The 26742-nt window shown below is 40.5% G+C and overlaps 1 protein-coding gene across 3 annotated transcripts in view; it reads right to left on the bottom strand.

Moving 5' to 3' along the window:
- PIK3R1 (phosphoinositide-3-kinase regulatory subunit 1) overlaps positions 1–26742 on the bottom strand; it is an 87279-nt gene that overhangs the window by 26086 nt on the left and 34451 nt on the right. For 2 of the 3 annotated variants that reach the window (XM_024129269.3, XM_024129339.3), the window contains 2 exons: positions 3112–3204; positions 2598–2672 (listed from right to left, as the gene is read on the bottom strand). In XM_024129269.3, the coding sequence (XP_023985037.1) occupies positions 2598–2672; positions 3112–3204 (168 nt within the window). Of the gene's footprint in view, positions 1–2597; positions 2673–3111; positions 3205–25684; positions 26233–26742 lie in introns of those variants that run through there. The other variant, XM_007108325.4, reaches the window with a different exon arrangement.

The raw sequence follows: 26742 nt of genomic DNA, 5'->3' as shown, positions 1-26742 counted from the left end.
CAAGTGGGATCCTCCCGGACCGGGGCACGAACCCGTGTCCCCTGCATCGGCAGGCGGACTCTCAACCACTGCGCCACCAGGGAAGCCCTAGGCTGATTTTTAAAATTGAGGTATCTTGGGACTTCCCTGGAGGTCCAGTGTTTAAGACTCTGTGCTTCCAGTGCAGAGGGGCGTGGGATCGATCCCTGGTCGGGGAACTAAGATCCCACATGCCGTGTGGCACGGCCAAAAAAAAAAAAAAAAAAAAAAAAAAATCTCTACCGCTTCTTTAAAAAAAATAAAAATAAATTAAAATTGAGGTATCTTGACATACAGCATTATCTCAGTTTCAGGTGTACCACATAATGTTTTGATATTTGTATAGACCATTGTTAAACCATCACCACAGTAAGTCTAGTTTATATCCATCACCACACAGAGTCACACACATAGGTTTTTCTTGTAATGAGAACTTTTAAAGGAAAAGCCTAATTCAGGTTAAGAGAAACCAAAAGAGAGAGAGAAAGAGAGAAAGAAAATAATTCACACCATCAAAATTTAAAAAAAAAAACAAGAAAGAAATATTTTATTTTAGGGCAATATAGTGGGGGAAAAACAAGAATAAGGGCTTTTAGAGTCAGAACAATTTGGATGCAAGTTACGGCTTTACCATCAGCAGTTACTAATATTTGTATCACAAGACTGATGTGTGGATGAAATAAAATAACTTAGTAGGTGCTAATAAATGTAGGCTGTTGTCCTCCACCCACGTCTGTCCTTTTCAGACATTGGTAATTCATGGGGTTGGTTAAAAGCCATACTTTTTGTTTTTAGTGTGACTTATCTTTGAGCTTCCTCCCGGATATTATGATTTTTTATAGACTGAAAAATCCTTAAGCTGGAAACAGTCCTGGAGGATCCTCACTCCTAAATTGAGATAATGTTTACTCTTTTTGTTTTGCCACAAAATTCACTTTTATAGAACAGAATCCAAGGGAAACCAGTTTTCTATGTGTGTTTTGATCTCAAATGTGGAAAGAAAGCTGTCTTTCAAAATATCTTGTTGAAGTGAATTTGGGTTATTTATTCCATCTCACAGGTGGTGTGAAGATTTTTTTAAAGCCCAACTGCATCATTTTGTTTTTGCTCACATTTAAAAACGTAACTGCTCTTTCACAAATAACTCCCATTTCATCAGTCTCTGAAGTCTAAACATTTCCTGTGACTTTTAACATGTTCGATTTGACCAATTTTCTGACCAAAACACGTATCTCTATTTCAATTGGCTAGGACAAAATTTGGTGTTTCCTTAACACCCTGGTAAAGCTGTTAGAGATAAAGAAAAACAAGTCTTTTCACCTTGATTTTTCTGCCAGTCAACTTCTAATGACCTACTCTGGATGTGTGTAGGAGGATGTGCCCTGTGTGTGTGTAAGACTGATTTCCATGTACAAAGGAAAAATGAAAGTCAAAAAAAAATTTTTTTTTTTAAGCTTCAAACATTTGGGTGGTGCATTTCAAGTAAAACTATCGACTGATAAAGATCTAATCTCCTTCTTTTTTCCCAGAAACATCTCTTCTAGAAATTTTCATAAGCTGCCTCATTTTGAAGCTGCCTCACACTTCAAATTTTTTCGTTTATTAAATGTCATGTGGGCATTCTTTGCATAACTGCACGTCTGAAAGTGCTTCTTCCAAAACTGGGTTTCACTCCTTTTGGTTCAAACACCCAAATTCAGTTAAAATAGTGTGAGGCAAAAAATTATTAATAAAAAGAAAAGTATTGGGAGGGAATGAAGGATCTGAGAGATTCTAGAAGTTGATGTAGAAGATGACTTGCTAGAATGATGGCCAGTAAATTTACATTTGTACAGTTTTATTTTGTATGGCAAAGGAGGGAAGGGACAAATAATAAAGCCACCACTTGGTTAAATTAATTGATGGCATTTAACCAATGGTTTGCTTGAGCCGACTTGTACTGGCTCACAATTCTTCCCAAGAGTTCAGTTATAACACATTGGTAGCTTGAAATTAACCATGGTGAGAAGATTTACACCATGGAAGTGGGTAAATGCTACAAACCAGGGCTGTTTTTTCCCCCCAGAGAGTTGGTTTACCAGCACATTACAGAAGATAACAATATGATGATGTTACTTGATGTAAATATGGCATGAAAAGTCCAGCAAGAAAGGAAGAAAGACAGAAAGAAAGGGAAAAGTGTCATTTTGTTAAATGACACAGACTTATAAATAATATTTTAACTGGTCCAGATGAATTAGATGTAGCCAATGGCAGGGTCACAGAAAGATGGTAGATAAGCAGAGGCAGAGAAATCCCAAGATGCTTCTCTCCTCTGCAGTTTCGACAGCACCCAGAGGCTCATGGCTATGATGACAGCCAAGTACCTGCAGGCAGGCAGGCACACACACCCCAACTCGAGACAAACATCGGAGGTCTGCCCTCTTACCATAACGGGGCAGAGCGAAGTGTGCATATTTCTGAGCTCCCTTCAAACTGAGAATGTTGCACAGTTAAGCTCACATGTTTTTGTGCTTTACCTGAAACAGAAAGGTAAGAATCGTCTTTCCCATGTGTATTTCTAGCTCTGTGACACTCACCACAATCAAGAAGCTGTCGTAATTCTGCTGGGTTGCTGGAGCTCTGTGTTCTGTATAGAGTTGAACATTCCAGACCTAGGACACAAAACAGACTGAGTATGCAAAACAAAGCTCTCTGGAGAATGTGTGAGCCTGCGGCCAGAGAGACATTCCAGTTTCCATCCAGTGTCTATTCTAGATGTGTACCAAATATTCCTGGAAGTCACCTCCTACTATTCATCTTATCTGGCATGTCAATAATTTTGGCAACATCACCTGGCCACTGAGGAGCAAGTTAATTCTCTTTATTCAAATAGGGAGAAGTTAACAGTTTCCATACAGTAACTACATGTTAGTGTAGAGTCAGAAGTCAGACCAAGATTATCTCCCCAGGTCACTGCAACAAACAGCTTGTGGGTCCAGCACAGGTGGCAAGGAGTGTATTTAATGAATGTCCACGAGACAAATACAAATGATAACACCCACGAAATCAGGCCATAACCCGTTAACCGATTCCCTCTACCAGTTGGATTACCTTTCTTTTCAATGGCTTCCACGAGCTTGATAAGAAGCGGTGGAGCAACGTCAGGAGGGGCAAACTGCTCTGCAAGGTCTGGAAGAGTCGAAGCTGCAAATAAACACAATTGCACGGTTATGTTTAATCGGGGGTAATCCAACGCAGTAAACATCAGTGAAGATGACTAGAACACAAAGTCATGTAGTTCTACTGGGATGGCAGCAACCTCGGGCCGGAACGAGAGAGAGAGCCCGTACTGGACCCTGTGTTGAGAAGGCTCCTTGCGGGCCGCCCCCCAGCTGTGCCTCTTCCCACAGTGTGATGAGTTTGGGGGGCCAGGGGGACACGCCCACTGCTTCTCTCCTAAGACACACTCAGAACACTTCCCAGAAGCTTGGAATCCCTTGCCCCAGTGGCCTCTCGGGCCTCTTCCCCAGGTCCATCCTCCCCAGGGCAGACCTTCCTGCAGGGGTGCCCCTTTGGACCTGGGGAGTGGGTGAGGGCTGTGGGGAGTGGGGCTCAGGATGGAACGAGTCTGGACGTGCAAAGGTCCTGGCAGCGCAGGGCCAAGCCAGGGGTGGGCTGGGAACCAGCTCTCCCCATATCACCACACTCTCAGGCAGAACTGAGAAGCCAAGAACTCTTAATTCAAATCTGGCTTCCTGGTCATTGTGAAGAAATAACTGCCCAGGTAGGAGGATGGAACATATCTCACTGAACAGTCTGTTAACAATCAATATATGATTTATAACTTTAAAATATTTAGACACAGGCTGCTTGGCCTTCCTTTTGTATTTCTGCCCCAAGCCCCACAAATGGCGGGGTGGGCTTAATATCAGATCCGAAGCCAGTACAAATGATCCCTGGCCACTTGAGATGCAAATTAAATCCCCATGGACCTGCTCTTGAAAAGCCTTTATTTGCTTACATATGTTTTGGTCAGTTAATATCTTAAGAAATGTGATGCTTTCATGAACTTGTTTCCACGCTTTTATTTACATGTTTTACCAAATGACACAAAGGAAAAAAAAAAAGTCTAATTGGATGACACAAATAGTGCCCTTCAACATAACATTGATAACTGTATTTTCACTCCAAAAATATATGAAAGTAAAGTACAAATATTTTTCTCCTAATATACCAGGAGAGGGAGCTAAATATACTCATCTCAAATTTCTCAAAGTACAAAATATACAAATGGTAAAATGACAGTCTTCATGAAAATACCTACATGTGCAGTCTGTTTATCAGCCATCAATAAACAATTTGTAGACACTTAAGGTTCAATGCTGTGTATATACTCTCACCTAGGAATAGTTAATATAATCTAATAATCTAATAAGAAAGACTAAATACTGACAATTTTGCTTCAATGAGATTTTAGTGGTGTGATTTTTATTATAAGCCATACATCATGTTAAGCACATTTCTAATGAAGCCCATCTTTCTACCAGTGAGTCGGCATAGAAAAACAACAGATTCACAAGACAAGAGTCAAGTGAGATTATGTTAAATTTTGACCTTAGAGAATTAGGTATGATTTACGTCATTTCGGAAACCCAGACCCTGTAGTAGAAGACCCTTTTAGGTGGCACTATTACCTGAGATAGACAGTAACGTGATCTTGCCACCTAACACTATTAGCCATTCCAGGTACCCAGGATAAAAGGAGAAGAGCTAAGTTATGGAAGAAAATCCTATAGCAGCACTCTCCAGAAGAACTTTCTGTGATGATGGAAATGTTCTATTAGCTGTGCTGCCCAACAAGTGCGCCTGAGCACTTGAAATGTAGCTATTGCAATGGAGGAAGTGAATTTTTAATTTTCGTTGATTTAAAATGAGATAGCTGTATGTAGCTAGTGGTCACACTATTGAAGAGCGCAGTGCTATAGCCTGAGCAAGGGCCAGTTTTGTCAACAACAGATGAAAGATTCCTGAGTTGACTTCGTGCTACAAAGACCCCACTAAAAGCTGTCCCAGAGGACATGGCATCTGGACACGGGGCTTATCAACATCTGAGCGCAGGGCACACAAAATTTATCACTCCGTTTCCTGGGCCACTTTGTCCTACTGCAACAGCACTTGAACACATTTCGCACTTCATGAAAGCAGGACAGATATGCCGCTGACTTGCCAGACAGTCACGATGCAGAGAGCTGAATGGACGCTTCATCTCACTGGTGCTTCCCCTACTGGCCTGTGCCTATGGATCATGTGGAGAACTTGCCAGGAAGACAGAATGTTGGGTATGACTACAAACCCCCAGAATCAGAATATCCAGGAATGGAGCTAGTCATCTGTTTTGGGTTAGTAGTAAGTTTTCGGACATGCTATATATGATAAGCAAATCCATGCGGGTGACCCCCACCCCCTACCTGAAAAAAATCCAGCAATGATGTCGCCCAAATCTGTTAAAGTATGAGTATACCCGAAAAGCACTTAAAAATACAAATATCTTGGGGTGGGGGGAGGGATAAATTAGGAGATTGGGATTAACATATACACACTACTATGTATAAAATAGATAACCAACAAGGACCTACTGTACAGCGCAGGGAACTAGACTCAATATTTTGTAATAACCTATAAGGGAAGAGAATCTGAAGAATATATATATGAAACTGAATCGCTGTGCTGTATACCTGAAACTAACACAATATTGTAAATCAACTATAATAAAAAATACAAATATCTTGAAAGTTTCATAGTTTTTTTAGTTAAAAGCACTGTAAAATAAAAAAAGAAATACTATAAAATGAAAGAGCATAGCATCTCATTCCTCTGATAAACTACTTCCCTTTGCCTTAGATTATCAGCTCACAAAAACAGCCTCCCTCATAGATGCCTTCTACACTGAGCAAAATGAAATATCATCCTATCAGCACATGTAACAGAAGGAAAACATAAAGGTAGAGATATGTTGTAGAGAAATATTATTAATTAGGACTCACTGTAGCATCTCTTCTTAGCCCTCTCAAACTTACAGATCTCAGCACGGCCAAATGCAAAAAGCTAAAGATTAAACAGTAAATGCATGAACCCACATATCCACACTACACTCAACCAACTAACATGCCTCGTTCTTCTTTTCCTTCCCTCATAAATTACACAGGCATTTTTTTAAAATTAAAAAAAGAAAAAAACCCTTAAAGTTGGCAACTAAAAATGGAATTACTTAATAAAGGTTTATCTCCTTTCAGAATCTTATCAACACAATCATTTCTGCAGGCAAATATGAAAGTTAAATTAAGTGATAATTAAAGATTTCACCTAATTGTGATTGAAATATGCACCCAAGAGTTGTTACATTACTGGGTTGGCAAATACTACATATAAAATTGTTTCTGCCACTCTTACTTCTTCACTTCAGCTTGAAGAAGGAGGAAAAAAAAAGCCTTTCCTTAGTCCTTTCAATGTTTCTTTGGCAAAACATGGTAGTTTACTTTCCATGCAACATATCCTGAGCTGCAAAATATCATTTCTTTCACTCATACAAGTACTACATGAAGTTTCTAAAAAGCATTGTGATGGCTATCAGGTATCTATAACAATAATTTTCTCAAAGTACACCCCAGAATACTTTACAAAGAAAAAAACTAGACGTATATATTAGGAAGTACAGGTACTCCTTTGTAACACATTGAGTGAATTTACCACTGAATTTTGTTAATATTGAAAAAAGCTTATTACCCAAATGTCTAAAGCATCATAACTGATCAAAGTTTTTCAATGGGAGTTTTAAAAGGTAAATTTTACAAAGAGACAAGGTTTTTTAAAATAACAATTCAAGGATTTCCTATTCTTTAGTACAATATCTATGATTCAATCCATTTCCCCTTTAAAATATTTAAACATATGGGATGTGGAAGCTTCACCCAGTAAGCTTTTAAAGTTCACATTTTCTATTTCGGGCAATAGGATCAATTAACAGTGAAAGTCTAAAAAGCATTCTAAAGCAAAATATTAATTATTTCAACAATCCTAAAATCAACTATTCCTGTAATTTCATTAAATACACAAGGTCAATATTTACGCTTCCGTTAGATCCCATTTAAAAATATTCCAATAGGAAATGACAATTGCTAGGAAGTACCAAATTTGGCAAGTTGTTCTTTGAAAAGTCCATGATAAAGTACCACATCATACAGTTCAATAAACTAAAACATAATGGAACTAAATACACACACACACACACACACACACACACACACACACACACACACACACAAAATGTAGAGATCGTACATGGTGGCTATTAAACAAAACACAAATTAGCAGAGCATGATCCTCAAGTTTACATGTAAATTCTCATTTGATTTCACCTTTCAGACAGATTTTTATATATGAATGAGGAATGTTTTTTGGTTTTTGAATTCTGCTGTAGCCAGTGTACACGTCTGGAGAGCCAAGTCCACTCACACACACACACACACACACACACACACACACACAAAATGTAGAGATCGTACATGGTGGCTATTAAACAAAACACAAATTAGCAGAGCATGATCCTCAAGTTTACATGTAAATTCTCATTTGATTTCACCTTTCAGACAGATTTTTATATATGAATGAGGAATGTTTTTTGGTTTTTGAATTCTGCTGTAGCCAGTGTACACGTCTGGAGAGCCAAGTCCACTCTTAAAACTGGGTGAATTTTAGATTCCTCTACGACAAGCCAACACCAGTTTTTCACTTGGCTGAATCACCTTTCATCAAAAGAAATCAGTATTACTTAAGGAGAAAGAAGATAAGAAAGAACAGCAAAAGGGTCTAAAAGCAGTGGTGAAACCAAGACGTGTATTGTTTCAAAAAAAGAGAGGAATCAGTCTTTAACAGGAACACCAATGAAGTAGGTGTCCCAGGTTGTAGAAAGAATTTTTGATGACACATCATAAGTGCTGCATTTTCCACTAGTTCTATTTTCCCCCTTTGCCCTGGTGACAACGAGTCACACAGAAGAGAGCCTTCTCTCCCGACTTAGGCCCTTCCCAAATCACTAACGTGGACAGGCCTGAACAGTCCCTGGGCACCAGTGGTGTGTGGGAGATAGTGGCATGCCTCACGTTAAATGGTGCCAACGCCACTACAAAGTGCAAGATGAAACCGGCACACAGCTACACCTTTTGGAGTCCTTCTCCATAAAAAAGGATATTTTAGAGTTAGTGCCTGGAAGCGATGAATGGAAAGTTTAAGCTGAAACTGTGGGACTCCAGAGACTGCCCAAGCCAAGTATTCCATTACTGATGGAAGCAGCTTGGACGTACATAAAAAGCTGCCACTTACCTTTTAAAATGTAATACAAATACACAGAAAAGAAAGTAAATGCAAAGTGTGGATCAATATTAAATCAAGATGCTTGTCTATTAAATTGTAGCTGAATCAAAACTTTAGTCCTGCCTAAAACAGTCTCTCTCATTCTTTCAAATGAAAAATGTACATTCTGGTGGGCAAAAATCTAACAAATCCCTATACTTTTTTTTTTTTTAGATGAAAGTTACTTTATTTTTATTTATTTATTTATTTTTGGCTGTGTTGGGTCTTCGCTTCTGTGAGAGGGCTTTCTCTAGTTGCGGCAAGCGGGGGCCACTCTTCATTGCGGCGCGCGGGCCTTTCACTGTTGCGGCCTCTCTTGTTGCGCGGCACAGGCTCCAGATGCGCAGGCTCAGTAGTTGTGGCTCACAGGCCTAGTTGCTCCATGGCATGTGGGATCTTCCCAGACCACGGCTTGAACCCATGTCCCCTGCATTGGCAGGCAGATTCTCAACCACTGCGCCACTAGGGAAGCCCCCTATACTTTTCTTAAATAAACCTTATAAGCATGTTCATACTTTATGCTTATAATGGTTAATACTCTGAAGGTTTAAACTTCTCAAGTTCTATGGGCAAAACCATAACAAATGCTGGCTAAGATAATGCAGCTAAAAACTGAAATAAAGCAAAAAAAAAAAAAAAGAAAAAGAAAAGAAAAAAACCCACCACCACCAATTATGAGTTCCTTAATTTTGGAACACACCTGTTTAATCAGCAGTAGAGAAATTATTAAAAACACAGGTTTAAAGCCAAAGAGACCTGGGTTTTAATCTTGGTTTTGCCACTTACTGAGTGTAATCTTGGATATGCTAATTAACTCGAATCCCAGTTTCTTCATCTGTAAAATGGGAATAATTTTAAGTGTAACAAGGATTAAATGAATACTGTATAAACAAACATGGGTAAGCACAGTGCCTAGACTGTAGCAAGCACAAACTAATGGGTAGCTATTATTAATTGAGAATTATTCATGTAATCTTTTTCATTATTATTCACAGATTTTTAAAATACCCAATTGCAATGGCAAATTTTAACACCAGAAATTATTATAAGACAGAAAGAATTCTCAATACTTTTTTAAGGTGGCAAACAGGAAACATTTAATTAGGGTAGACATCTGCATTTTTCCTTTCTACATGTAAAAACACTCAATATCTTTTCAGAAGTCATATCTAAATTATCACATGATTTTCAATACATTGTACTTTCTCCTATAAGGACTATCTATTTGAGTTATTATACTCCAGTTTTCTGAATGTAAAGGAAAGATGAAGTTGGAAGGATACTGAACTTGGTGGAAACAAGGATTTTTCTTTTGCAGGAGAAGGAAGGAAAAAAAATAGGGGCAACTGAAAATGGGAGTAGAAAGAGTAGATGTGAAAGTAAATCTTCAGCCATAACTACACTATTTTCAGGGATAACTAGTCAGAGGGAATTAATAAGAGTTGTCAACAGATTTAAACAAGAAGTTTGCAAATCTTTTCAGACACCCTAAACTAATTAGTCTTTAATATCTTTAAGTTTATCTTCTCCCGTTTATCTCTTCTGCTTCACAGCTTAAAAACAAATGAAAGGGATCTGAGATCCTCTGCCCATTTAATGTATTTCTAAACAAGAGACTATACAGGAAACAAACAGCAGGCAAAGACTTTATTCAACATTACAGCAGACATTACAGCTTCGCTTCTGATGACCTCGGCTAAAGCCTCTGCGTGGAGATTGAAATGCAAGATTACACTTAATCTTTGACAGGCTAGCCTAATTGTGATTCTTATCACCTAAATTGGAGTCTGATTTAAAGATTACAATTTACAGCGTACAGCAAATTAAGATTCTGGGCAGGAGATAAATGGGGAAGAGAAGGGGACACCCCCCTCTCCCCACCAGGAAAATAATTTATAGTTGAGTCCCTGGGATTTCGGAGGCTAATGGTCTATAAGGGAAGTTGATCCTTTGGTCTGTTGGCTTAGAAAGATTTTGTATGAAGTGTGACTGAGAGGCCCCAAAAGGGAAGGAAAGAAGGGAAAATCATGTGACACATACCCAATGGGCCCTTGAGTTTCTTGGGTGAATGACTATTACTGAACATCAATTAGGACTCTCACCTCCACACTCAGTATTTTACAGACATGCTTTCACTTATTTTTCATAGCAGTTCCTTATCACCCTCAATTTAAAGGTGGGGAGACTGAGAGAAATTAAGTCATTTGGTCACAAAGCTCATGAATAGTGTCCCGGAGTTCAGCTTGGACCTGTTTCTCGCCACCAGAGTCTACAAGTCCCAGTCAAGGAGAGAAACCTGTGATAAGTTTCCCCGAATTTCACACCAAGGCTAATTTAAGGGTAACTGTGGCAAGGGTGTCACATGACACACAGATACTGGATGCTCCATCCTACAAGTGGGCAGCCATAGTACTTTCTGGTGTGTTCAAGTAAAATGACCCTAATAACACAAGCTTTTGAGCTTCCCCCCAAATAAACAAGTCAGTACATTGCCCGTCACTAGAAAACATCTTGAACTGCATATAATTAAGGTCATAAAGAGAAAACAATGGGAGCCCCATGAACAAGAGGGAGGTTGAGGCCCCAGGTGAGCCATGCTCTCTCCCTAGGGGCAGAACATGGCACTCACTTCTCTCCCACTTTTATCTGACAACAGATTTCACGGTCAAAGGTAGAAATGCTTAAAAACAATACAGCAGGCTCTTCCAATGTAACTTGAGAAACCCCAATCTCACAAGAATTGAAGGATCCTCTGATCAGGAGAGGGCGGAGGTAAGAGAGAAACTGGACAGAAGGACACTACTGGGGAAACCAGAGACCAGAAAGAAGCATTTCGGTGTAGGCTGGAACCTCACTAACTAACAGCGAAGAAGCAGGACATTGGCTGACCAAGGAGAGAGGGCAGAGGGGGGCACTGCCGAAGAGGCAAAGCTGTCCAGTGAGGCAGTTTTAAGAAAGCCCGGATGGAAATCAGAAAAGAACCACCAGCTTCTGTTCCAGTAACTAAAGAAAGAGCAGGGTTTTTTCTCTGACAATTGTAAACATACCAGAAAGAACTGTACAGTGAATGTCCATATATCCTCATCCTAGACTCCATAACTAACATTTACTATATTTAAATATTTACTATATTTATTACATATCTTTCCATCAGCCCATCTTACTTTTTTGGATGCATCTCAAAGTAAGGTGTAGAAATCAGGTGCCGTGGACTGAACTGCACCCCTCCAAATTCACATGTTGAAACCTTAACTCCCAATGTGAGGGTATTTGGAGATGCAACCTTTGGGAGGTAATTAAGTAGAGATGACATCATGAGGGTGGGGGCCATCAAGATGGGATTAGTGCCCTTATAAGAAGAGACACCAGAGAGCTTCCTCTTTCTCTCTCTGCCACATGAGAACACAAAATGAGGCACTGTCTGCAAGCCAGGTAAGGGCCCCCACCAGAACTCAACCATGCTGGCACCTGGATCTCAGATCTTCAGCCACATGAACGGAACTGAGAAACCAATTTTTGTGGTTTAAGCCACCCAGGATATGGTATTTTGTCACGGCAATCCGAGCTACCTAACACATCAACATGTTATACCCAAAGAGAGGAAAGAAGCTGTAAATCTAGAAAAAAATTAATGCCGAATACAAATTCTACCGGTATTTAGTAAACACCCTCTGTGTCAGACAGAATACTCCCAAGGGCAGACGTTTAGGGCAGTGCTTCCTAAACTTTAATGTGGATTAATAACCTGATTCAGTAGATCAGGGTGAGGTTCAGGATTTTGCATTTGCAGCAAGCTCCCAGGTGATGCCCAGGCTGCTGGTCCTCAGACCACACTTTGAGTAGCAAGGATTAAGAGTGACTCCACCAATCAGAGAGAGGAAATCCAGATCTCTGTGGGAGACAGACTCCCAACGATTAACCTCCACACTGATAACTTGTTGCCTAAATGTCCTGGCTTCATGGGCTGATCTTATACCAGATCCCGTGGCCCAACATCTAAACATGTGTCAGGCAAGCGAGGCTGCCTAACTCAGAGGGTCTGGCTATCAGATCTAATTAGATCTGCTATTATACCCAATTAGATACCAAAAGAGAGAGATTAGCATTTTTCTTCTCTTGCAAGGTTCTGGCTGATGGAAGTCTTCATTTAAAGATCACCAGCAAAATGCAGATCAAGTAGTGTGACCTTATTACTACTGCTCTGTGCGTCTGTGTATCACTGTGTGGGGTGAGATCACGTGGGTCACAACTTGCCCAAGGTCCCACAGAAGTTCAGGACAAGGGCTAGAACTCAGTTCTGATGTCCACATCAGAGCTTTTCCTACCTTGCCACATTCAAGAAAACTCAGCTCTTTAAATTTAGGGGGTAGGGGGATGGTGGTGGGAAGGCAAGGATATATTAGAAAGGCTGACCTAACACATTACTACTAGTACTACTACTACTGATAGTTCCCATCTACTAGTAGTATTAGTTCCCAATACTACTGATAGTATGGAACAATAAGTGTTAGAAACTGCTCAATGCTTTATGTGCTTTATCTCATTTCGTGTGCAGAATCTTGTGTGGTATTATAATTGTCCCCATTTTACAGAGGAGGAAACTGAGGCTAAGTTCAGCAAGTTGGTCAAAGACATGCCAGCAGTCAGTGGTAAAGCTAGGATTTTAAAGAACAGATCAACTTCCAAACTGGCCATAAAACCACTCCATGAGCCTCATTTCCTCCTTAGGCAGACCTGCTGCATGACACCATTCTGGAGTCATGAGAAGGGGATGGAAAATCTTTGCAGGATACTGGTGGTGAAGCACTTGGCAACAGGAGACACCCACAGCTACAACCCTTAGTGACAAGAGGTGCGTTTGTTGAACCTGAGCTTGGACTGGAGGGCCAGCTTCTCGCCATCACCTCAGCTTTATCAGGATTAAACTCTTGCCAGTCCACTCAGCCAGGCTAAATATTTTCAGGACAGCATTTATTAAATATTTTCTCATAAGGCTAAACTAAGCACATTCTTCCCCAAGGACGTAATGGGTTTTGTTTAGCTAAATATAGCTGGCTAACATCGCTTTCAGCAAGGTACAAATGGACTTATTTTCGTTAATCATCAGATGCGGAAAGGGCCCAGCAAAAAATTTACCAAAAAAATTTATATATATATATATATATATATATATATATAAACTTATATTTCAAAGATTCCAAAATGAAATATTAATATGATATGCTAATAAGTATAATGAAGGGAGTTAAAATGCTCATGATCAAAGAGGCAGAGAAAAGGAAAAAGATGACGTATCTATAGGATTGGAAAGAAAAAGAAAATAAAGGCGAGAAAGACAAGGGGCCTGAAAATAACCGAATAGAAAATTCCCTATCAGCTAGCACAGAAAACTAAGAAGGGAAGATAGTATTTAATCATACTTTTTGATTAAATGTTTTTAAAAAAAATCACTGATAGAAAACTAACCTATCCACATATACAATAAAGGGTAGCAATTGTGAGACAAAAGTAAACACAACCATTAACAATTGTGTGAGGAATCAGAGTTTTTAAAAAACAGAGCAATACTTTCACTACCTCAGACAAATGTGAGTAATTCTTGTGGGCTAATAAATTCTCTCATCTCACAATGTACAAAAATCAAGTGAAATGAACAAGAAGCTATTTACCTCTCAGCTAAAGAAATCCATGGACTTGCTCTGGATATGATTTTCTTTTTCAGGATAACAATTTTAGATGGGTCAATTTGGGCAGCAGTTGGATCATATCATTACATTCTCAAAAAAAAGCACAGGGTAATAAACAGTACTATGCTATAAGACTTATTTGTACCAGACTAATCTACCCTTTTTTTTAAAAAAACTGTGACAGACAGGAGGTCCTACAGATAGACCAGAAGCAAAATATAAAACATACTGATTTTAGAAAGATATCTGACTATGTTCCCAAAAAGATGATCAGAAGTGAACTAAAAAATATAGGTAGGTGACATCTGAGGAGTGGGTGTATTTTTATAATTGCTTAAAAGTCAGCAGGGCTGACTATATCATAGTGGCTATGTCAAATACAACAAGTGGTCAAAGAAAAGGAATGAAGAAAAAAGTTAAGCTTGCCCCAGATACAGAAGTATTCAATCAGTCATTTTCATCAACCCTTTAGATTCTTGATAGAAAATACGTTGGTAACAATCTGTAGGTCGCACCCTGTTCAAACTTCCAGTGAAAAGTGGGAATGGTCAGAAAAATGCTGGTTTCCTACAACGGCGATATTGCAATACCTGTGATGTTGTTAATGAAGAAAGGACCCAGTCGCCTCTTTCTTAACCACCAGAACAACCTATGCTTCACTTTGTTGCACCATTTCTGTCTTCAGTTAAGAGGGAAGTGATAGGGCCTGAACCACGGGAGCGAGTCTTGTACATTTTGTTCTGTTAGATTAGGCCTCAGTAACTTTATGAATTATGAGCTGTCAACTACTTTTTCATCTGCTATAGAATATGCTTCTTAGAAATTGTGGCTATAAATAAGTCAACAGATGTTTTTTGCTGGCTTCAACAGGAGCTTGGGTAATTTTTGAAAAGGGGCTAGGCGAAGTTAAGCAAATTAATCCAAAAGGCTGTATTAGCTTTCCCCCCATTGGTCACTTTTTGCATTAGCCTTTTAAAGACTAAAGACTTTCATTTTATTCTGTAAAATACTTTTTGGCTATTACTTGAACGTAATCTATTGGAGAAACTAAAAATCAGGGTCTTTTAACACACTGCATCCTTTCTGTGACTTCTGTTTAAAAAAAAAAAGCGCTATTAAATGCCATACCTATGCAGGATTATCATTGTATCATATGAAAAACAATTGAAAAGCCACTGTGTCATAATAGAAAAAGAAACAGACGATAGGTAAGGACATGAGTTCTAGATCTGGCAATAACAGATTGGGGAACTTTGGGGAAAACATTTAATATCTCTGGGTCTTGAAGTGGTAAAGTTTAGATAAGAAGTTCTAAAATAATTTCTAGTTCTTAAAATTCCATGATTTGAAGATTAAAATCAAGGAGATCACAGGGCCAATATAAAATACTAAATTGCATTTAATCATGGATTACTCTAAAAATAACTCTATAGTCCCTTCAGCCACCATATTGTTGCAAAGCTGGCAAAAATCACAGGCACCTGGGGATGGCTGGTGTTGCATCAAGCAACAACTTACTTCAAATATGGGGCGGATAAATTAAATAAATTAATAAGTAAGTGGGAAAACGGCAAAACTTAGTTATATTTCATTAAGATAGTTTATAATTTCTAACAGGGAAGGGGAAACTTTTTTGAAAGTGTTTTAAAGTGAGATATAAACTTTCACTTTGCCAGAATGAACAGTAAATTCAAAAGAACTGAAACCTTTCTCACATTTCTGTACGTGGATCTAACGGAAGACAAGTAACCACGTGTTCTTAAATGTACTCCAAAGCCATGGCTGCTACAAGTCAGGGAATGTAACACTAACTGGCTTCTATATACCATGATTCAGGGGGGCGGGGGGAGGGCAGATCAGGAAATTGAGAGTGAGGGTCAGGCCAAGTGAGGAAGGCAGGAGGCTGAGCAGTCACTGGCCTAGATCCTGCTCTAGCCCCTTAGGTCATTTCCTTGAGTCACGGTAACAGCTTTGCAAAGTCCATCGGCCTCATTGTGTACGTGGGAAAGACTCGGGAGAGGTTAGATGGCTACGGCAAGATCGCTTGACTAGTGTTTGCCAGGGCAGATACCATGGCCCACATCTGTCTGAATCCAAGGGCCCTGCTCTTTCTACTTCACCTGTGATTTCTCCTACAGGGACTTTTCTCCTGTTCACCATCTTCTGAGTTTCTGAATCAAGTTGCTTGTAAAGGCAGTTCCTTTCAACATCTTGAGATTTCCGCCCAATGCCCGGCTGGGCTCTAAGAGATGGGCGGGTCCATGCAAAATGAGCGGGTGATCTATGCTATGCAGTCAGTGAGTACAAACATCAGTGATAAAAGAGGTAAAGGGGTGAATTAGATACTCAGAGGAAACTGCTCTGTTCCTCAAACCCTAGATCTTTGGGTTTGGGGAACAGAGCAGTCCCAAGTCCAGTACAACCTCTGGACTTGGGACTGGGACTGGCCATTCAGTCATCTGAAAAATAATTCATTCTCAAAAATGTGGCAGTAGGAATCATCCCAAATCACACAAGACCAGGAATAAAACATTCAAGACTGCCCTTAGTAGCTGAGGCTCTCATTACCACCATAGTAATAATAATAACGGGTAACATTTGTGTCAGGTACTGTGCTAACTTGCTTTAGTGAAGTTATTGGATTATGAGGAAGGTTTTATCAGCATCCCCATTTTACACAGGAGAAAACTGAGGCTCAGAGAGATTAAGTGCTTTGTCCAGGCTCACACAGCTGCTCCAGTCAGAGCCAGGACTTAACTGAGAGCGGTTTAGAGAACAAAACGGCACCTTCCTTGCAAGGGATCCTTCTGTACTAATTGTGTGTCATTCCCTCTGAGTGCCACAGGGCACGTGTTTTCTTTAAAGACTGCACCTTTCCTTGGTGCAGCCCAGTGCACTACTCTGGAAACTGGGATGGCCAAGAGCCAGACCATAGAGTTAGGAAAAAAAATAAAGCTGACTAGAGTTCTCCAGTCAAAGGACAGACCTGGAAAGCAGAGAGCTCAAGAACAGCACTCCCTAAGGACTTTCCTGGTGGTCCAGTGGTTAAGACTCTGCACTCCCAATGCAGGGGACCCAGGTTCAATCCCTAGTGAGAGAATTAGATCCCGCATGCCACAACTAAGACCCAGCGTAGCCAAATCAATAAATATTAAAAAAAGAAAGAGAGAGAGAGAGAACAGCACTCTCTGACTGGCCCGTGTCCCTATTAACCACATTTTTTGAATTCTGTGATATTCTACAGGATGTTGAGCATATGTGCTCTGTCCCACAAAGGAGAGAACTCCCGAGGCACAGGGAACACTAACCCTCTCCATCGCTGAAAATCACAGTATGAGATGGACCATTTCCAAGGTCCTGTCTTTGACCAGGTAACAGTTCATTTTGGAAGAAAAGACACAGATACACATGAAAAGAAATCCAACAGAATATGCAAAATAGTTGAGTTTATACCAGAAATTCAGAGAAAGAGGGCTTTCAGTACCTTTGATGGTGTGGTCCAAATGTAAGCCATATACATTAAAATTTTCTAATAGCCACGTTACCAGCAAAAAGAAACAGAGGAAAGTTTAATCTTTTATCTAATAATATATACCCAAAGGACTATCACTTCAAAATATGATCAGTATAAAAGTTATTAATGAGCTATTTGACATTTTTCATTTCTTTTTTTTTTACACTCACAGTAAATGAGCTTTTTGACTTTTTTCTTTTTTTTTTTTTTTACACTCACAGCACATCTCAATTTAGACCAGCCACATTTCCCACATGTGACTGTGACATGTGGCTGGTGGACCCTGTACTGGGCAGCACAGCCCTAGAAGGACAGCCTTCAGTTTGACTCAGTGTGAATTTGGTTATCTGCAGAAGATGTTAGCTTTGGGATCAAAACTAAAAAGATATACAAAAAAGAACCATATTCCTTATATCCCCAAAGATCAAAGAAGAGTTCTGAGTTCTTTACTTTTAGTGTGTAATGAGTACACAGCTTTAACCCTACTGGGAAGGCACTGAGTCCAGGTTGACTGGGAGCTGGGGCACCTGCAGGGTTCATTATACACTAAGAACCTTCTGGAAGACTAGGCAGCAGAGGCCTGGTGTCCATCACAGTGCCTGGCCTGGGGTCAGGACATTAGGCAGACCTATAAGTCGGTTCTTCAGAAATGCCATGATTAGTAAAATTGCTTCATCTGGTGGCTCTCCATCTGTTACTGGTTACCCTTAAAATTTGCATTCAATGTGTCTGGGTACCTCCTGTTAGAGATAGGCTGCTGACTGCAGCTGACAGAAGCGTCCATTATCAAGGAAAGGCTGCTACAGTCCGGCTATTAAGTCAGAAAATATGAGGTCTGCTTAGGTTCACATCCTGACAGCGTGAGCTGCAATAATTTCATTTATAAAATTTGGGATCGTTAACATGCCTGATATTTGCTACAGGATAAATGAACAGAAGTCAGAATAAAAGGGCGGAGGTCAAAATGTCTACCTACTCTCACAGGCACAGGCAGGCACCTTAGGGAGTGTTCTTTCTGATAAGATGGTCCAATGTGGGTATTTTTTACAGCCCAGCATCTTTATGTTCCCAGTTTCTAATACAACCACTCTTTCCAGAACATATAATTTAATGTCTCCATTCTTATAAAACCTTGGAGACTATTTGTCAACCGTGTGGGTTTTAACAGTAAGTGTGTTCTGGACTTCAAACTTCTGCTAAAGCACAGGGCTGTGGACAAGGGTGGAGAAACTTAAGAGGAAGCTTGTGCTGTCAAAGGCTGTCTCTCCCGAAGCAGGTGCCATGCTGCTTGTTTCTAGTCTTAAATCTAGTCCTAAAACTTGACTTTGTCCAAGTACATGGAACATGACGCTTCAATCCAGCTCCAGATACTTCTTAAAAAAAAAAAAAAAAAAGTTTCACAGCTCAGATATCTGCTTTCAGTTTGATCCCAGAAGAGAAGCTGTTTCCTTTAAAAAGTCAAGCTGCTATTGTTTTCTCCAAATGTGAAATGTTTTATGGGTGGCAGAGGCTGGAAGTGGCAAGCAGCTCCTAACTCAGATGATGTGATAACATTAGAAAGAGCTAAAAGGCACTGAATCAAAACTTCTTATTCAGGAAAGGGGACGAGAAAAGAACAGAAATTTGCAGTGAGCGACCCGCTGAGACCTCTGGGCTCCTTCTGGGATACCTCCAGGCCTGAAGGCAGCGAGGGGCACCACGCCTGAACTTCTAAGGAGAGGTTTGCAAGAGTTTGCCCTTTGTAAGGCAGTTGACACGGAGAGTTTATCAAGGTAGCATGGCTTTTGAGGTGTCAGTGTGAATGGTTTTAGGGTTTGACTCTGCAGGTGAAACTCTGGTAGAATGTGCTACTTTACGGTGATACCCAGGAAACTGGCTCTCAGGAGGAAGTGTGCGGTTTGTAAAATTGCGTCCATACAGCCAGAGAAGCTTCACTTCAGAAGTAAACCCATATTTCAAGGAAGTGGCTAAAGATCACCAAGAGAATATAGGCTTTGGGAGGTCACTCCTGGAATGTGCCCCAAACTCATTGTACCAGGACACAGAGGATGTGACCAACTGACTGAATGCATTTATAAAGGGGTCTATTTCACCCCAAATGTTCAAGAATTTTTGTTCTAAGAGGACAACTGCAAGATGAAACTTAGGACAGATTACGATCCATTTGAGGTGCTTAATTAAGAGACCTTAGGCAGTTTACTTAATGTCAATGAAAGAGCAATCACTTTAGAATTAGCTTGACTCAGGTTCAAATGACACCTCTCTCTCTTTTCCACTGGGTGGTGTCTCTAGGCAGGGATCTAGAGCAAGGGTGTCAATCACTGGACCCTGTGATTTGTCAAGTGCCTGACACATAAAACCTTTTAATGAATGAATGTTGGACTCCTCTAAGTTGACTCTTTCTGGACCTCAGTTTTCTTAGACATAAACTATACAGAGTGGCTTAAGATCTTTTCTAAGATCATTTCTAAGATCTTTTCAAGCGCTCTCTGAACAATGTTACGAACTGAACTTGCTGTTTGAAAATAATTGAGCAACTGTGTTATCTATTTCTGTTAACAATACTGAATATAAACCCTAAAGTAACGTATCACCACGATTTTAGCAACCATAAGTAATAGATCTTTCCTTACCCAGCACCTGAAGATGGTATATAAATAACTCAGAGATTACTGATGAACAATAAAAAGATGTTATGGTGTTAGAAAAAAATAAAAAACAAACCAAACAAACAAGCAAAACCCTAAGTAACACCATATACAGTGAATGTTTGAAAATGTCAATTAACCTGTTCTGCAAAAATAGTCCAACACAGGAAGTAGAATACTGCTTTGCAGGATGCAAGTAAAAGTATCATAACTTCACAGGGCGGTGAAAGCCCCCTTCCCCCATCCTACCCGACTGTCAAGACTACATTGCTCCCTTTTAGGGTCTTTCACAGACAGTAAGACAAAGGCATGAAAGGACCAACATTAAATTACTAAAGGTCAGGCCTGTATTATTGGGCTACTCCTTCATGGTAATGTCTGCATGGTAGATGAGAGGCGGTGAAATGTGCAGGTAGACGGAACTTTGGGGACAGCTTCTACTGTCATCTATCATATTTCCTTGAGTTATGAACCCCTTTACTTGCTCTTATAATTCAAAATACTGAAGAGGAGAAAGATGAGACAGGATGTGGAGGTGAGCCGGGCTTGGCTGGGCCCTGCAGCCCTCATCTCTTTCTGGGGCTCCCAGCTCAGACTGTGAACTATGCAGTGGCCTACGTACCACATCTGCTTCTCCTTGGTGTAGCCACGCCCTGAGGAGGCCGCTCTCTACCACAGGACAAGTGCAACCCCAACCTGGCTGGTCATCAAGCTACAAGTGGCCTGGTGGATGCACTGACCTTCTTCAACAGGGCAAGGCCTCGACACAGCTGAAAACCAGGAGGCTTGTCCTGAATGTCTCCATCTTCCCTTCCTAAACCTTCTTCTCAACTTGGCAATGTTTTCCTTCCTCCATTATCTCACTCTCTTGTTAAGCCTCCTCCCCAAGCCATGAGACCACTCAGTGCCCCGCGGTCTCTCTTGTCGTCCACCCCCTTCAACCCCCCTTCACTCCCCCACTCCCCCCCGCCCCTCCCACCCCCGCTCAAAAACCAGTCTCTTATAAGGGAAGGGTCTGATAAACAATCACACTGAAATGGAAATGACAGACAAAGCTTCATGCGTCACATCAGAGGGACACGGCTGATTTTAACAGGGTCTGCTTGCAGAATTCTTCTATAGAATTCCAGGCAAAATCTTCTCTGAAAACATACACCCACATATATGGTCCTTTAGTACTTTGCTATGAATGGATCATGAGATTGGGTCTAATCAAGATCATTAAAATGCTCCAGTTCATGGTGGATTTTGCAAAGCTGAGACCAGATGATCATTTAAGACACCCAACCATGCTCGCCGTTAGTGCTTCAACAACAATCCGCTTCACACCACAACAGTGAAAGAAGTGTGACAATAATGCCTTCAATTTCTAGACCCCTTATAAGATTACAAAATGATTTTATATGCTTTTTCTTTCTTTCTTTTTTTTTTTTTTTTGTGATCCTCGAGAGAGAAACTAGATAAAGAGAAAAGCAGAGGGGAGTGGTCAAGGAAGGCAGAGAAAGACCGGGTTAATAAATAAGTTCAGGGTGTTATCATTTAAGACCAGAAAAACATCCAGTTGGGGTCATCAAAGTTGTTTTGAACGATGTGCTATATGGAATAAACAGCTACTTGGTTTTAAAGATTACAGTGAATACGTCCCTACGAGTTCAGTGTCCCACTGCTTGCAACCAGGTACTTCAGAAAAAAAGAATAAAACCACACCACAAAGGCACTCAGTTACCAAGCCTGCAAAGCCCACGTCTTTGTGGTTTTTGAAGATGTTATCTGCATTTTAATGAGAAATGTCTTGTAGACCAAAGTCCCAAGCACCACTCTTGGGAATTCTGCAAAGCATAAATAATGTTCCAGTTGACATAAGAACTCTGATGAACATGTGTATTATAATCTCTCCATTAGAAGAGTGATTAAAGACCACAGACACCAATGCTAGAAGGGGAGTAGCTGCTTCACACTGACAGCCAGCATGTTTCTCTCTTGCCCTCGGTTTCCAAGTTATAAGAAGCAGCGCAGTGTGGACAAGTCAGGCTGGGATCCTAAAAGAATACTATGAAAGCAGTGAGGCTGAGGATCAAAATGAAGATACATACAATCATTTTAAGCACGCTTAGGTGTTTTCCCCAAACCCTACTATCATTATAAAATCAGTAACCCATTTCCCCCAAGGACTATTTCATGGAGCATGGCTTCAAATTCATGCTTCATCCGTTAGGGTCAGGAAGAAGTAGCTAACAAGTGACATTTGTTTACTCCATTGCTGAAGTAGATGATGAGGCTGAATCGCAGGCTGACCCGGATAAAGATGCTTTTCGCATATAGCTGGGTCAAGAATGAATACCTCCAAAGGCTCTGGAAAAGCCCTGAATTCACTGTTTGTTCCTGTTCAACACTAGCTTCCCTTTATCAGCAAGAGAGGGCTATTCCTTCCACATCTGTGGCAAGGAAAAAGCTTTTATCCGACAAAAACTTTGAGAGTACTATAAAGTGAGTACTTTGCAAATCAGAGGCCGATACCATTCTCCTTTGGTAATTTTAGAAAATTAGATGCTGTTAAATTTCACCCCCCTTTAGAAGCTCAGAAGTTAAGCTCTAAAATGCTTCTGGAGCCACTCAGCGACTAACATTCCATTCTAGATTTATTTCCCTTGAAGGATTTCTCTCCCCAGCAAGTACAGCCTCAGGGCAGCATCATATCCATTCGTGGTACAAATCGTGGCCTGACTCATGTCAACTAGGGACAGAGGCAAGAGAAGGATTTGGAGGTTACCCAGTGGAAAATTTAGGAGTAAGATTCCGGAACCTCAGGAAACCCTGATTTAATTTAAGATACTGCTTCATTTGCCTCGTTGAAAAACAAAGACTGTACTTATGCAATCTACTTTTCTGTATTATATAAAGTTTTAAGACCAAAAAGAAACATGATTGATTATAGGTATGAACCATAGCTAAGTACTTCCAAGGGTGTCTTCCCTTAAATCACATTAAAACTGTACAAAGGAAGTTACAGATGGTGACTAACTCAAACAATTATCAGTCTATTCAGACCAGCACCAAGGTAAGAATGACTTAAATATTAAACTCATGTTCAGGAAACATACCCATGACCCTGTCCTTAGAATTCCTGATCCAGGGCCATTTTTTTGATTGAAGACTTCACTAAAGCAAAGTCTTTGTAAAGATACCCTTTTGGATACAGGTCTAAGACGAAAATACCTTACAATGATTCCTGCTTTATGAAGAGATTCCAGTATCCCAACACGACATCTTTCATCCTCTTTGGATTTTTTTTTTTCCCTCAATTTGGACTAGATGATACCTATAGTCCTAAAATTCCACTCAAAATTCTGTTCAGTAAACTCTCCATTTTCCACCCTAATTAAAAAGGGGAGAGGACAAGAGAAGGGAACTGACCATACCAAACACTGCAACATCTAAACAGTGTACATTCAGAGTTAGGACGCAGATCATTCTTTTGTCAAGAGCAAATCTCTCCTGGTCCACTTCCTACTTGCTGACGGTGCCAGAAGAAAGGGCATTCACAGAACCAACCTCAGAAGCTCGCCCCAACGCTGGTGGGTCAACTGCTATATATCACATCCAAGTGTGCAGGCTCCCATTCACTCGCCACATTTATGACCAAATGGCAAGCATTTCAAAATCACTCAAGATTCTAGAAAGGTTACGAAAACAAACCAAAAAAGGGATTCGTGGGAAAATAAAAAGAAGACATTAATAGCTCTTTCTTGGAATGGCTATCGATGGGTTTATACTTCATTGTTTTCAGTCATTCCTCTGACTAAATAAACCTTCCACCTGCTTAGTCAACTGCTGAGAGAATCTGACTACACTACAAGTTAAGTATGAAGCACGCGCTTCATTTACCGTAAAGAGCTCGGACGAGGCAAACGCGTGCAGTTGGAACTAACTTCTGCCACATTTCGTCCATCCCCCAACTCCTGAAGATCTCTGAAAACACCTCCATAAGTCCCAGCTGTTTTCAGTGAAGAGCTGATGTTGAGAGCATCTCACCTAATTTACTGAACTATCATTTTATTTAAGACAGGATTCTGAATCTTTTTTTTTTAAGTAAGGACTAGATCCATTTATTTTCAAGTCAGATAAATGACCCAAAGATAAATTTAACTCTTTTAAAAACAGTAATATTTCACATTGAATGTGCTCCTGAGGCCAGGGGAACTGTTCTTTCCTTTCCGAAAATTTCTCTCCAAGTACTAACAAACCCAGTTTCTTCCCAAGAATATTTGTTTTCTATCTCTCTGAGTCGAGTTTTAAAAGGGCTGGAACCTTTCACAAGACAGAATAATTCCATTTGCTAGTTGGCTCTTTCTCTGAGTCCAGCTCGAATCCTATGGGACACATAAAACTTTGTCTGAAATGTAGGATAAGTGTCATGAAACATATTTGGGAACTGGGAAACCACAGCTCAAAGCATAAACACAAAGATATAAGTGAAGACCCACTTTGAATTAAAACTAGAACAAGCGGAAATACCACCAGCCATAATTCTTTAGCCAAGGAAACAAAAACATTCAAGGAAAAAGTATGCACATTATCAGTAATTTGGGGAGGAAAAACAGCAATGCAGATAAATAATTCGTATTGCTAGGAAGAAGGGACAAGGTAAGTAAAAGCACATTCACCCTGAATTACTGAAGCGAGACATATAGTCAAGTTTTCCCATCAAATACTGTGTTGGGTATTATCTGGGGGAAAAACCCCAAACCAGAAGCAGCAGAAAGATGGACGCTCGGGAAGGGAGAGCAAAACGAGGTAGATTTTACAGCTACCGTGCTGTCTGGCAGCTGCCACTGGATGGCAGCAGGATGTCACATAGGTAAGAACTGCTAAGAGTTAGGATGGGTCATTCAACACTCCTAACACGCTCTGCCCCATAACCTAAGGCTTCAGGAAATAAAAAGTAGCTCCTCTCCACAAAAAGGCTGGGGACCTCCGTCCTAGGAATTGCTAACCTTTGTTCTCATCATCAGCAAGTCCTGCAAAAAATACTGATTTACTATAGTATAGAATTGGGGACTGAAACAAATTAAACCTTCTAAATAACTTCTAGGATTTTGAAATTCAGAAAACACTCTGTCTCTCTCTCTCTCTCTCCCCCTACAGTTTACTATTGAAACATTATCATCCCAAGCCCAGTACAACAAATTGAAACCACATTTTATTTTACTTTTTCTTGTTAACTTGATGGCTTCACCACACTTTTAAATGCTACACACTCCCCTCCCTCTCCCTTGGCATTTGATCCCTCTTTTTTTTTTTTTTTTTTTTTTGGTGAAGTCAGTAATCTCACCAGCGACAAGCTTTGCTTTCAATAAGTCTATCTGCCAACTTAAACAGCATCTCCTAAGGCAACGGAATAATGAAAGACACATGTAGGTACTTGCCTGTCATCAGACACCAACTCCTCAAGTCGGCCTGAAATCGGGCCTGTAATTCTGAGGATCCTCAGGTTCAGGACAGTGTGCCAAGAGTGGTCTAACAAGGTCTAGGTCTTAGTCTAAACAGCAAATGAGAGATGCAAGGGGCCGACCTTTTTCATCTCTGCTGGACTTACTGCAGGACAAGGCACAGCTCTTCCCATCCATGGGAGATGTGAGGCATTGCTCGAACACTTGGCAAACCTTAAGGTCTTAAGACACCACATCGTGAATTCTGCCTCATTCCTGCCAGTGAACTTGAGACAGGGCTTTCCGAGCCCAAATGCATGATCCAACCGGAACACCTCCATGGTCAGCCATTCCTTCTGCACACAGCCAAGGCTCCACCAAACCCCCAGCAGGGTGGGCCCCTGCAGACCTCCGGATCTCAGGCCCTCCTTGGAGGACACCAAGTTTCCTCCTCTCTCTCTCTATCAATGCTGTCAACTTCGTGCCTTTCTCTGGATAGAAGAGACTCGATTTTCAAACTTGCAAAGTCTGAAAAACAGACTAATGAAAAGGCTGGAAGATTTGAAAGAAAGTTGTTCTAGCCCATAAGAAAGGCCTCCTACTTTTGGCAGCTGGTTCTACCATCCAAAATCGGCGAATGGATGAATCCAGGGCTCCCGGAACTCGCCTTTCCACACAACCCCCAACCTCAACCTACAGACTGACTCTGATGCACTTCCTGTGAGTGTTAGTCAATGGCTCACGAATATCCAGCCCGCTAAGTTCAGCCAAATAAGTAAAAACCTCGAGGACCAGTAGGGCTCAGAAAGACATATTCATTATAAAAAAATTTTTTTTTAAACATAGCAGGGTACATTGAAAAATCAACTCAGAAACACGGTTTATGCCCTTCATCTGCTGAACCCAAGAACCTCTGGGTCATCTCATGCACAGCAGGGCTACCAAAAAGGTTTTATCAAGAATACATTTCCACCATACATTATTAAATAGCTATTTTAAAATCAGATCTAGAATCCAGGAATTTTAACCTACCTTAAAGAATCACCTACCTTAAA

This window comes from Physeter macrocephalus, chromosome 8 (genome assembly GCF_002837175.3).
Source record: "Physeter macrocephalus isolate SW-GA chromosome 8, ASM283717v5, whole genome shotgun sequence".
Taxonomy (NCBI): Eukaryota; Metazoa; Chordata; class Mammalia; order Artiodactyla; family Physeteridae; genus Physeter; species Physeter macrocephalus.
Note: the sequence above shows the minus strand (reverse complement) of the source record. Positions and strands in the feature narration are given on the sequence as shown.